A 13,166-nucleotide genomic window follows, 5' to 3' on the forward strand; every position below is an offset into this window, starting at 1 on the left:
CATTGTGGTGGGGCAAGTTCTGCTTAAAGACAAACCCTGCACAGCAAGGAACCAAGGTGAAAAGCCCACCAGCTCAGACACCAGCAACAGGAGGGGGAGGGCGTGCTGGAGGGTGCGCAGCTCCCTGTTCTGATAAGCTGTTCTGATACAAAGATCAAGCCATGGCCACGTCTGCAGGGAAGGAGAAGTTATACCACAAACGACCCCCAAACCCAAAGGCTCACAAACTGCTCATTAACCTGACGAGTTTGGGTGCCCGCCCGAAGGAGGGGCAACGATGATAAAAGGACACAAACTGAAGCCCCAGGTGTGCAAGCCCACTGGAACTGGACCCCTTGGCTGACTGAACCAACGCTGGACCCAGGACCGGTGAAATCTTTCTCTCTTCCTTTCTCTCTCTCTGTCTTCTTCTCGCTTTCCTTTTTCTTTTCCACAATCTCTACACCTCATCCTTTTCAAGATATAAACCGTTGACCAAGTCTGAGACTAAGAGTGGATCCAGCCGCCCCTGGGCCCTTCTCTGAGGAGGAGTCTGGAAAGCAAGGGGGTCTGCTCTGAACCTCGTGACTCAACGGGAGGGATCTCCTTATTCCCTGAATTGATGTATATGGTTACACAATTTACAGAAGTAGTCTTATGCCAATTCCTGTTGTGAGAAACTCTGCCACCTACTACCACACCTCCCCAGTTCAGTTTGCTTCTGTCATGAATAAAATCTTTAACTGATCATTTGGTGTCATTTCACCTAAATTTAGCCCGAGGGAATTTCGAATTAAACACGACTCCCTAGTCTGTCCAGTCTGGGTTGTGACAATCCTGAGGTGCACAGGACTTCTCACTATTCCTGTTCAAGGAACTAACAACCAGCGTATGCAAAGACTTAATGGGTTGAGGCTTTGATGTGTACATTTAGCTTCCCAATGTCATCCAAATCCAAATGCATTGCAGTTGAAATAGCAAAACAAAGACTATAATCACTCTGCCTTAACCTTCTAGCCCTTACAGAAATTAGGGGTTTTTTTCAGATTAGTGGAAAAGACACAACTGATTAGCAAAGGTACAAATTGTAGTCTTTGTTTATCTTTATAAGAGGCTACCTAAACGCAAGTGAAGAGAATTAAAAAAAAAAAAAAAAGAAAATTAAGCAGATCCCTCTGCAAAACAGAGCTTCCCTGTTCTAGCTGTTGCTTTAGTTTGTCTCCCTCTTTTCCTAACCCAATTCACTGGAATTTTTAGAGACCTCAGGAATAAAGATATTTCAACCCTTAAGTGAATTTCATTCTGTGATACTAGAAGCAGTGAGCCAAGTAAAAGATGTGCCACATTTCTACACGATCCATCAGTCATCTATATACATGTTTCTATGCCAACAAAAATGGTGTCCTAGCTAGAAGTGGTCCTTCAGCAAACACCCTTTGGTATCCCTAACTTCTCTCCAGGAGTCCATCAAAACATCTTTTTCCTTGGGAAAATTCCAACAATCTCTATGAATGATCTTACAGAAAAGTTCAAAAGAGTGTAAGTGTTCTAGAGGAAGGTTTCACAGCCTGTGATTTATGGATCACTGGAGGTCACTGGTGGCCCTTCAACACTGGGGGTTGAAAGATGGTTCAGAAATGAAAACTACAGCGTTGAATCACTGTAAAAACTGAACCATGATTTTGTTTTTCAAAAAGATCATAGAATCATAGAACAGAATCATAGAATGGTTTGGGTTGGAAGGGACCTTAAAGATCACCTGGTTCCAACCCCCCTGCCATGGGCAGGGACACCTTCCACTAGACCAGGTTACTCTAAGCCCCATCCAACCTGGCCTTGAACACTGCCAGGGATGAGAGGCCATCCCAGGTTTAACAGCAAAAAAACAGGAAAACACTCCTCTAGACAAATATGGCAAGGAGCATCTCAAATTTATTTAGCGAGACAGAGGAAAAAAAAATGAGTAAAAAGAAAAAAAGGATTTCAGATTAGATTTTTTGGACAGAGACAAAATGATAAAACTGGGGAAAATGCTCTTTGACTGTGTACAGAAAGCAGAGAACAGCAGAGAGACAGAACGTTGTTGCAGAATCCTGCTCTGTGGAACAATAGAAAATAAAAAGTAATTGTGGGTTTTGTCTATAACGAGCTACCAAGAAAAAAAATAAATCTACGATGTTCCAACAGTGGCTTTAAGGAGCTCAAGCAATAGTCAGACTTTTCACTAACAACTCTCTACCATAAAATAATCCCCTTTATAAATGGAGCTATGAAGAATATGGATGAATATAATGTACTTCTAGGAGCTTTTTAGCAGGGAGACAGCATGGAATTATGGAGTAGTCGTCAGATTTTCTATTGTTTACATTATGCTTCTACTGTTAAAAGCTTAAATAACACTGAATAGGAAAATTTTCAAAACAGCCAGACTCAAGTACTTTGTAAGGTACTTTAATGGAAATTTTCTACTCAAACCCAGCAACAGTTGAATAGTTGACTTAAGATCAGGAGTGAGGTACTATTTTTAGCCCAGAGCACTTTTTTTACTTTGTTTATCTTTTGCAGAAAAATGTATCCCTGGGTAAGTGGCTTGCTGCAGACAGAAAGTAAATTATTTTATCCAGAGTCTTGCAGCACTAGGGACATGGAAATTTTTATACGCAAACCAGAGTGCCCTTCAGTGTGTGAAGTGTCACAGCTAATGTTTGAACAAGCATAGCTTCTTCCCCCACAAGGAAGAAAGAGAAAGATAGAAAAAGTTGATAAGAAAATAAAATGTAGAAAAGAAACAAAAAACATGGGAATAGCAGAGATAAACCACGCCACATTCAAACCATGGCATTTCCAGTGTTAAAAAAAAGTGTACTGCATTTGAAAATAACTCAGGATGAATGCATCTAGTGGAATGGGAGACTAGTAGCTGGAGTCATCCTACCAAGTGCCATTACAGTGCAAGTTTTTAGACTGGACCAAGTCACCTGGGCCCTCTTAATAGCGGGGGGGGGAATAGTTTGTGAGTTCTGTCTGTACAAGAGTAGACAACCACATTTGGTCAAATGAATCTCATCCTAAAGGTACCTATTTCTACCAATTGCCTTTAAAGGGAGCCTACATTGCTTAAGTCAGACAGAGATGTCTTTTGTTAATTGAGATGAATCCAGATCTGAGGATAGTGACAATGGCTCATGCTAGGTGCCTAATCTGGTTAACTCTTCATACGGCCAATGAAGTTTCATGCTTTAATGGATCACAATCTTTCAGCCTTATGATAATTCATCCTGAGACATGAAAGCAAAGGAGATATGATTAGACCACTTGTAATCATGCAAATCCATACATCTGGCCTGTTACAAAACCCACTCAATCCTTCAATATTTATCACAGTATTTCAGGGGCTCAGTGAGATATGAAGGAGATTCAGCAGGAACAGACAGAGAGAAAATGGTAGGTAGCCGATGTGAAAATGAATAGATTCTCTTTTGCACATGATACGGAAATATAAAATGCAATTTATTTCCTTGAATGCTTATCACTTTAGAGAATTGTTCTTGCTCAAGTGTTTTATTATCTTGTTTTTATTGTTATTATCTTTACTATATATTGCAAGTAACATTCCACTTATGTCAGTGACACATTTCAACCTTTCTAAAAATACTAAGGAACTATGAGCCTGGACTGTGTACCACTGATGGGATATTTTGCTATTGATTTTGGTGGGATCAAGATTTTCCCAGCACAGCAATAAGATAAATCCAATATTATTCAATAATCCAATTTTATCCAATAAACTTGCAGTTTTACATTCTTAGAAAGTCACAAGCAGTAGACACTCTGATTCTGTACCTCTTTTGTCAGATTATACACCAGTTTGTAGAGAAGAGGGGTGCAGTCAACTCTTAACGTGTAGTTACCTGAAAATGAAACAAAAAGACATGGAAATTTTCACTTCACGTACCAGTGGCATCATCTTCTTAATGGATTAAGCCCTGCAGTCCTTTCTTAGACAAACTTCTTGACCCCAAGGCAAGAATTTAGATCTTGCCTCAGAATATGTACAGAAATAGAATATCTGGTCACACTGTATAAGCTGCTGCTACTACATGACAATGATGCATTGGTTATAGTACATACGCAGTAATGTAGTTAAGCCTTCCCATAGTTCTAAAATAGGCCTAACTATCCCTCATTAGTTACAAGCCCTTGTCACTCATACGCTCCTGAAGCTTGTGTTAAACAGAAGGCAATGGTAACATCCTACTTTTTGTAGGATGTTAAAAATAAAGTTAGTGCATGCAGGAACTGTGCAGGAGGAAAGACATATTCCCTGCAAGATGTTTTAAGAAATTGTTCAATGTAGCTTCTTCTCTTATCATAAAGAGTACTTTTTCAATGTTTTTGCAGACTATCTGAAAGACAGGCCATCTTCTGAGTAAGAGACTTGCAAGACATTTGGCATTTTATATTTCAGAAGTCTTATACAAATAGGAGGCAACAAAGATGCAGAGTAATGTTTTGACCTACTGTCTCCTAAACTTCCCCTTTTACCACCACGCTGTGGCTTCTACACCTTACGCCCATGAGATTTCCACCTTACCTGATGGCTACATTGAGCTAGGTAAGTATCTCATACCAAAGTTGTCAGTTACAGCAGCAAGAGCCCCATCCAAAAGAAACTATCACTGCTTTTGAGGCAGGTAGGAATGTAAAGCAGTCTTCTCTATAGACTACAGCCACCGGACAGCAGCTGGGCAAACACCTCTGCCCTCAAATACAGACGACAACAACAAAGAGGGGAAGGGGGATGAGAAGGCTGGGACATAATAAAACATGAGCTGACAGATAACACAGCTATTAGGTTTTGATATGGCTTTAGACCTTTGGGTCATCCTTTGCACAATGTGTACTAACAAGAGGACTAGACTGACAATTACAGAAAACCCCATGATGATGGAAAAACCCACTAGATAATGTTAATGATGTTTCCAAGGAGAGTCTATATTTGAGAACTGCAAGTTAAAGTCACAAAAATGCTCAAAAGGATGACCCACTATTCTTCTTTTCATTGCTAAAGGACAACGAATAGAAATAATTTGCTGTCCAAAACGTGGCATAAGAAGCGCTGTGGAGAGTATATGATGATAAACAAAATAATTGGCAGAGTACCTGGATGCTATGGCTCTACAGGGGATTTTAATGCTCAGTCAGGTGAAAGATGTCCAAGATACTTAAAACAGTACACTGAATATGGTGTTCTTTTCCTTATTACATATTTCTTTTCCAGTGGTTTTGCTTTCACATTTTTCTTTAATGCATAAAGCAAGAGACATGTTTGAATAATCAAGATTTAGAAGAAAATTGTTAAGGCAGCAGCATGTTGGCTGCAAACCAACTAAAAAAATATGTGTTACAATCCATGCTGAGAATATGAAGCAGTTGTAAAGCTATTATTTCATTCGTGAGATCTTCTAGGCGTGAAATTCTGCTCTACTTTTTACACAGCATGTAGGCTGCATAATTGAAGGAACAGCTCTAACCCTCCCTATACCCCAACTCCAACTGAGCATTTAGAAACTGGGTTTGGCTTTTCTCTCTTTCCAATCCTTTTGTGACAGACAACATTTTCAGCTGACAGGAATAAAAAGAGTTCTTAAATATGCCTGTTGATATCCATTTTATTCACACACAGTAAGCCCAAATAAGTTGGGTTTAACATGGGAAGAGCAATGCCCTAAATAACTGAGGTTATGATGCAGGACAGCTTCACAGGACTCTACTGACCTTTATTTCAGCACAGACAACAGTAAATGAAGTCCTTCTGTAATAAAGTTCAGTATAATTTAAGAAGGATTTTTGTGATTTAGGTCATAGTATTGGGCCCAAAATTCAACGCCCAGTTTCTAAGCAGCATTCCTGTATGACAGACTCTTCTCATAATCTGAAGGGCATAGTAAATTGGATGATGGTGGATCAGTTTTTTTGTGAAACACTCTTCAGCGCTTGTTTTTCTAGAAGAGCCTTGCCATAATACGTATGTAACTCCCTGCATATTCTCCCCGTTCATATCAATGAACAAAGGTGACCACACTGGCCCAAAGCACCAAAATGGGTCCCAGCCCCACAAAATGTAAGCCTAAGGCCTCGACACAAATTATCTTAAGATTGTAATAAATTAGTGTCCTAAAATATTATAATTCCACAGGGAAAGGAGATGGAGCCGCAGGCAGAACAAGGAGAAGTCTGTTATAAATTAAAAGTGTAATTGTAAATTAAAGCTAATGCAGTTAAGAGAGAGTTTCGCATTCAGTCTGCTCAGTTCATTAGCACAGAATACTAAACTCCTCCAGAGGAGACTTTCTGGACTCCAGGCACGTGGGCTGCAGCTCATGGATGGCACTATTTGCAACAAGAAAGCAACATGAGAATTTAAATTTTTCTCTCTCTCCACTTAATTCTGCATTTGCCACCCTTACTTTGAACATCACATTATCTATCTTATGTTTGCCAGCTCTGGATGCAATAAATAATACACACTGAAATATTAAAATTGACATCTGTGAAGTAAAGTGAGTTTAAAAATAAAAGACACACCTTCTATAGAAGAATCTGTGTTGATGTAAGCAACTGCCCGTTCCTGGAGGACTCTGGCATTTTCCTGGGATTGTAAAAGTGTAATTATCACTTTCAATTAGTGTCATTTAGTCAAGAGCATGTTAAGTGCACTATTTTTTACAGCATTACCTTTAAGAACCCAGTCAGGATAAGTAGCATAGTAGATAAGTAACTAATTATATTAATGTTTGAGGAAGGGTCAATAATCTGGGCACATGAAAAGCACTCCTGCTTTCTGGGACTTAATTTATTGTGGAAAACATCCACAAAATGTAGGTGCTGCCTGCTGCACCACACAGGAGCAAGATGGAACGGGAAAAGTACTGAACACCATTGTAACAGGGTAAATGAAGGTTATACGTGTGTTTTAACTCTGCACTTGCAGTGCTTTTTGAACATGCAACACGTGACTGTGAGGTCAGTCAGAATTCCTCCACAATTTTCATCCTTAGTTATTCATGTTGCTGTCATTTCTACACTTCCATTTCAAAAAGGGATAAGTCAAAGCACTGACATTTCCTGTTAAAATTAATTTGACTGACTGCTTTGAGTCAACCAAGCATTGCTTTCATGCTAAATATATACACACACTTGTTTAATTTTTTGCAAACTGGTAATTATGTTTGAAATTGATATTCTGATCAGTAAGTGGTATTTTACTAAGTCTTGGGTTTGTGATAGATAGTCAAATTAGGTTAGTAATTGTTACTTGATTCATTCATTTTATAACCCAACTAATCATTTGTAAGTCATGTGAACTAAAAATTGAATTGGTAATTGATAACTTCATAACAAAATTAGTATCTTTAAAACAAACAGTGGAGGAGATTCTGCAAAAGAATATGAAGGGAAGGAGCAAGCCTGTATATGCATACATGAGGCCTTGCATATATGCAAAAGCATATTTGCAACATAAAGAAATTCCTTCATTTATGAGCAATGGAGATTGTCTATGTAACAAAAGGATGTTGCCACAGTTGCACAGTCTTTTTCTTACACAGAAGACAGTGAATATCATGGGTTAATTTTCCTCAAGATTTACTACATGACAGATCTGGCAGCTGCAGAAAACGTGAATGTAAGCTGTGAGGAATGTCTCTAGAGAAACTGAATCTAATTTAGGTGTCAAAGAGTAGGAATGTACACCACCAAGATGAAGCAAGAAAAGAATAATATAAAAACATTGAGGTTCAAATATGAATTGTGCTCATGGATTTCTAACCTAGTAGAGCTGCCGTTTCATGAAATAATGGATGATAAATTACTAAATATTAAATTATTAAACAAAAAACTTTACAGAACAGCAGTAGCAACATGTGAACAAATCAAACATAAAAAGAACTCCTAATTTATTCATGACTTGCTCAAGAGAAATTGATCTTTTAAGTGTCATTGTTTTATATTCCTCATAGTTAAAACAATTGTTTCTTCTTGATAGCATCTAAATATGTGCACAGATACATAGACAAAGAAATCACAAATAGAGTTTTATATACTGTATACTTTTGTTACCAGTGGAGTTCAGGTGGGATGAAACTTAAATGTCAACTCTTTAAAATCTCTCAGTAAATGATTTTAAAGATAATTTAAATGATGCTTTCTTCACCTAATGTCCCATAAACCAACAGTAAGATGCAGAGAGTCTATTGCAGCTGGAAGCCAAACAGTTTATGGGAGAAAGAATTAGTGCAAATCCAAAGGAACAGAAATCTCAGCTTTGTTAACAGAAGAATGATGGAATCCCTTTGGTGTTTGGGAGCATATTTCTGGTTTGTTCCCTCCTCTGACGTGCCATTTTGCTAAGTAATTTTGTGGTTTACATGCCAATAAACTCAAATAAAAAGATTAAAATATTTTATTTTACAGATTTGGAAAGCTCTATCCACATATCTAAATATAACCTTGTAAATAAAATTCTAACAGAAGAACAAGACAACACATTTCTGTTAAACCATTCAGTACTAATAAATTGATACAGTTCAGCAGAAATGTGTTTCATCAGACAATTTTCTGCCTGCTCTATTTCTAATTTGGATTTTACAGACAAAGCAATGAAAACTATTGCAAGACCTATATTTCTTACCGGGGCTGAACAAATCCACTTACAGGGTTAAGAACTGAACATGCCCAACAGGGAAAGGAAGAGAAGAACATTCAGAACCTCACTCCTGAATTTTCCAACATCTTCCTATCAGGCAGGAATATAGTCAGGGAACCTACTACAGAATTAATTGATTGTCCTGCCTCTGAGACTCTACAATACTAGAAGTTTCACAGGAATTTGGAACTATTCACTCATAGATTACCTACCCTTTCATTTGCCCAAGAGGATTAATTTCCACACAAAGGGCTTGGTGTGCTTATGGATCACAGGTACATGTGGTCAGTTTTTGTGCCTCAGTTTTATGTCCTGTGCTTTATTTCATAGCCTTGAGGTATGACTAAAGGTGTGACACAAATAATGAACATGCTCTGTTTACATGACCTGGACCTTAGTTTAGAGAAACTAAGGAATTTCTCAAATAGAAAATTAGAAAATAAACCAATTTAGGTTACATAAAATGCTATCATTCTGTTAAACGAAGGGATAGATTTCCACATAGAGACCACTGAGGGACATTAGCTTTGAATCAAAGTAGATTTTTAAATCTTAGAAGAGTTAGTGCACTTATGTTGTAAGAAGTTAGGTAGGTAATTTTTATAAATATATGAGGGCCTCACAGCACCTGAAGGAGCCTGTTGTGCTCCAGCTTTACCTTGAAGATATTGACTGCATCTAGGTATAGATGCCACTGGGTACTGCAGCTGCCTGCAACAGACTTTCAAGTTTTGCTTTCTTTACACTATTTTTTATTTACCTCAGCCCATTCTGTGGAACCCAATAATCCAAATTCTTCTGCATCCCAGCTAGCAAAAATAATAGTTCGCTTAGGTCTCCAACCTGCAATCACATAGTTAAACTTGAAAATTCAACTGAAAGTTAAAAAGTCTAGTGAAAGATCACCACAGTTAATTTAAATCACTTTAACAAAATAGCACTTAATTGATATAGCAGTAAAAAAAAATCCTCTCTAAACTCCTTAGAGGAACATATTATTGCAGAGGCATTTCTTCCTAATGCAGTAATTTCATTCCACACAGCTAAGAGGGTACTATTACACTGATGAGAGACGTGAGGGAATAAATTCAGCCAGCTAAGATGCAATGCTACATATGCATCTCTTCAATGAATTTGCATCTTTCATAATGAAAAATACAACTTTCTGTAGAGGTGAAAAGTTAAATCAACAAAACTACTTATGGGAACATTCAACACAGTTCCTCAAAGCTGCTGTTATATATCATCACCATATCCATCATTTTATGTCTATAATAAGTAAGTTACCTTCCATCTTCATTTTACCAAAACTCCGTACAATCTCTTGCAGAACAGCCGCACCTGTAGTTGGATCGATACCACCAAATACCCAAGAGTCTCTATGACCTCCTAAAAGAATATATCTGTCTGGAAACAAACACACAATATCAATCCTTAATTAAAAATGCATTTAGGTTACCTGTATTTCCTTTGATTGCATACCTACTTGTGTCAAACAAAATATGAGGTTTAATACCAATGCTACAAATTTGTTTTTTAAGGTAATCTGCAATCATTCACTTACTCTACTGAAGAATATATATGAAGACAAGAAATATTTTATGCATATTTTTCCACTTAAAAGTCTTTCATATATATGACCTGCTACTATCAACAATAGTATGTCGAGGTCCCAAATCATCACTAGTTTTCTGTACTTTGCATTGTGTTAATTTTTGCAAAGGCAAAATGTATGAATGATGTAAGGGGGAACCTACTGGAAAATGACAGGCGTTATAAAAAAATTCTCTGACATCTATCATTCTAGCATTCCCATTCAAATGTATTCTTGGGAAAGCCAATGAAAAACAGTGTGATGGGAGGGACAGGACAACTATTAAGGGTTTCTCAGATTCCATATTATCTGGCTACCTAAAAAACTTGAAGTTTCTTGCAACCTGAGAACAATTTCACCAAACACAAAATAAAGAAGGAATTAAAATCATCAAGCACCTGATGCTCACCTGGTTCCACAGCTCCTCTGAGGATGCCAATGACGTTGTAAATTCGTGTTATTTTATTGTTTGTATGAACATGCATTCTGACTTTTCTGAAATGAAAAGCAGCATGGAGTAATGATTTCTGACTGAGAAGGCAATAAAAAGTCAATGTTAATAACTTGTAAGCCAGAAAGTTTGTGCTTCTGTTCTGTTTTGTGTGTTCAGCACTGGTCTAACCTGTCATGTTGTATCAGTGTCCCATTTTTTATTTCAGGTTAACCTGCTGACAGAAAGATGCCTTAGAAACAACCCTATGAAGTGGGCCAATCTATAAACTTTCAAACATTTACAGAATTTATTGAATTGTTATTTATGGGAATCAATTGGATAATTGTGTATTAGAGGAGTAAACTGAGAAGCATATACAGTAATTAAAAATACATTTACATTTTGACCAAAATGATAACTGTGGATATACTTATTTTTATAAAGAACACACTTCAGGTTTCTAGCACAATTCCATGTAATAAGATAGAACTTGGAGAGAAGGTCATTAGAAATATTCATCCAGGAATAAACTGAAATCTCTGTTTAGGACAGCAGATCTAAGTGATCAAGATTTGTCAATCCTCCATCATCCCCCCCCCCCCCCCCCCCCCCCCGTAAAATCTGCTGTGAAATTTTATAAAAAGGAAGGAAATTCAAGTATTAGGAGAGCTAAAAATAATGTAGTATTCAGCCCCTCTTAACCTGCAGAATAAACAAAGCATCAAACAATGCTTTTTTTGTGTCTGGCAAAACCCCAAGAGTTTCACATTTGAAGTTATCTTTTCAGCAGCAAATCTGCATAGCTGTCAAAATCAAAACCTACTTCAGGACAGCTACTGGATCTTTGCCCAGAAAATTACTGATACCAGCGCCTTCAGCTGGCATATACTTGCACACTTTCCATGTGCGAGTGACTTTCTACCTAGACTCAGAAGGTTCATTTTGATATGGAGCTACTCTGAGAAAGAAGTATATGTAGGATTAGCCATATTTACAAAAACTGTTAGCCTATCAAGTAGGAAGATGTTATAAAGTGCATTCAAAAATATGTCCCATGTATATGTTTTGTGGATGAATCATATTGTTTCTTTTCTCACTGTTGCTCTTCAAGACATTCCAAACAGCACCTTAATTATGTCAAATATGCTTTCTTATTTATTTATTCTTACTTTATTCATTTTCAGCTAGTGTTAAAGCAGAGCAGGAAAGAATAATGATCAATGAAGTCTTTATAAAATTATATATTCAGACATACTCTTGTTTTGCTAGAGGTGGAGCAGTGACAGTGATACATGATTTTTACACACTGTTCATTGCGATACACTACCAGTCCTCACAGAATAATCTCTCACATAAACTGAAAGTATTTTTACATGAAAAAGTGAGAGAAAAGTGATCTTCAGCTTTATCTATTACAGTTTACCAGTTATAAACAAGGAAGAATGCTACAACATTCCCTGACAGCCAGTCAAATCCCTGATCACCAAATGCAATTGTTAAGTGACTTGGTCTGCTGGAGAGCGCCTCTGTTAGTGCTGAAGACCTGGACAGTTGTATTTCTCTGTTAGAGCTGAAAAAATGTAAACCGCAAACATACTGTTGCTAATCCAACTGGTCAAAGGCCAGTTCCTCCCAGACAAATTAGTAAGATGTATGTGCTTAGGGCTCTTCCGTCCTGTTACTCTTCAGGGCTTTCAACCATGGGGTCTACCAGCTTTGGGGAACAGTTGATGGACTCCCAAATCATTGCCACACTTTACAGCTCTAAGTTCACAGAAACCCTGGGAGGCTTCCAGTGGACAAGGGAAACATACGTGGAAGAGAACTAGTGAATTGTCAGTCCTTCCCTGTTGGACTGGTACAAGCTAGCTGTCCTATTGTCCCCTTGGTCATCAGAAACAGAAAGGAAAGACCAAACTTGAAGTGAGGAGGAAGTTTAGGGTTAATCCAACAGTATTAAAAAATGTCTACTGACTATAGCCATTTTGAAAATGACCAGTGAAACAATGTCTGAACCTTAAAGTAAGGATTAAAGTTGGAATGACAGAGCTGGACCTATACCCTCTGAATCTATCCATTGACACTGGAGACACTGAGCAAAACCATAGTTTTGATAATTTATTTTCAAATTCTAATAATTATCACCAAGTGTTGCCTATTGAGAAGGAAGTAAATTTCTCCAGAATATCTCTAGATTTACTGTTTCACAGTCTTTTTCTTGCTGAGATTTTTTTTTTTTTTTCAATATTTTATAAATAGGCAAGTGTTAAAACAGACCTTGTAGAAGAGTTGTCTGCAAATCCTGGCCCTATGTTGTAAGACACATTGAGACTTCCCTTCCAACTGCTGTCTGGAGCTGCAGGTCCTCCCATTGCACTGTTCAGTGAAAACCAAGAAAAATGTAGTTGACCAGTAGGCTAAAACCTTAAATTCCCTTAATGATTACTGCACCT

General features: G+C 37.6%; 1 protein-coding gene across 7 annotated transcripts in view; it reads right to left on the reverse strand.

The window, feature by feature from the left end:
- LOC104317591 (N-acetylated-alpha-linked acidic dipeptidase 2) overlaps positions 1–13,166 on the reverse strand; it is a 42,823-nt gene that overhangs the window by 13,568 nt on the left and 16,089 nt on the right. For all 7 annotated transcript variants that reach the window (XM_069808420.1, XM_069808418.1, XM_069808419.1 and 4 more), the window contains 6 exons: positions 12,991–13,089; positions 10,690–10,775; positions 9,974–10,093; positions 9,447–9,529; positions 6,568–6,631; positions 3,823–3,890 (listed from right to left, as the gene is read on the reverse strand). In XM_069808420.1, the coding sequence (XP_069664521.1) occupies positions 3,823–3,890; positions 6,568–6,631; positions 9,447–9,529; positions 9,974–10,093; positions 10,690–10,775; positions 12,991–13,089 (520 nt within the window). The remainder of the gene's footprint in view (positions 1–3,822; positions 3,891–6,567; positions 6,632–9,446; positions 9,530–9,973; positions 10,094–10,689; positions 10,776–12,990; positions 13,090–13,166) is intronic.

Source organism: Haliaeetus albicilla, chromosome 20 (genome assembly GCF_947461875.1).
Source record: "Haliaeetus albicilla chromosome 20, bHalAlb1.1, whole genome shotgun sequence".
NCBI lineage: Eukaryota > Metazoa > Chordata > Aves > Accipitriformes > Accipitridae > Haliaeetus > Haliaeetus albicilla.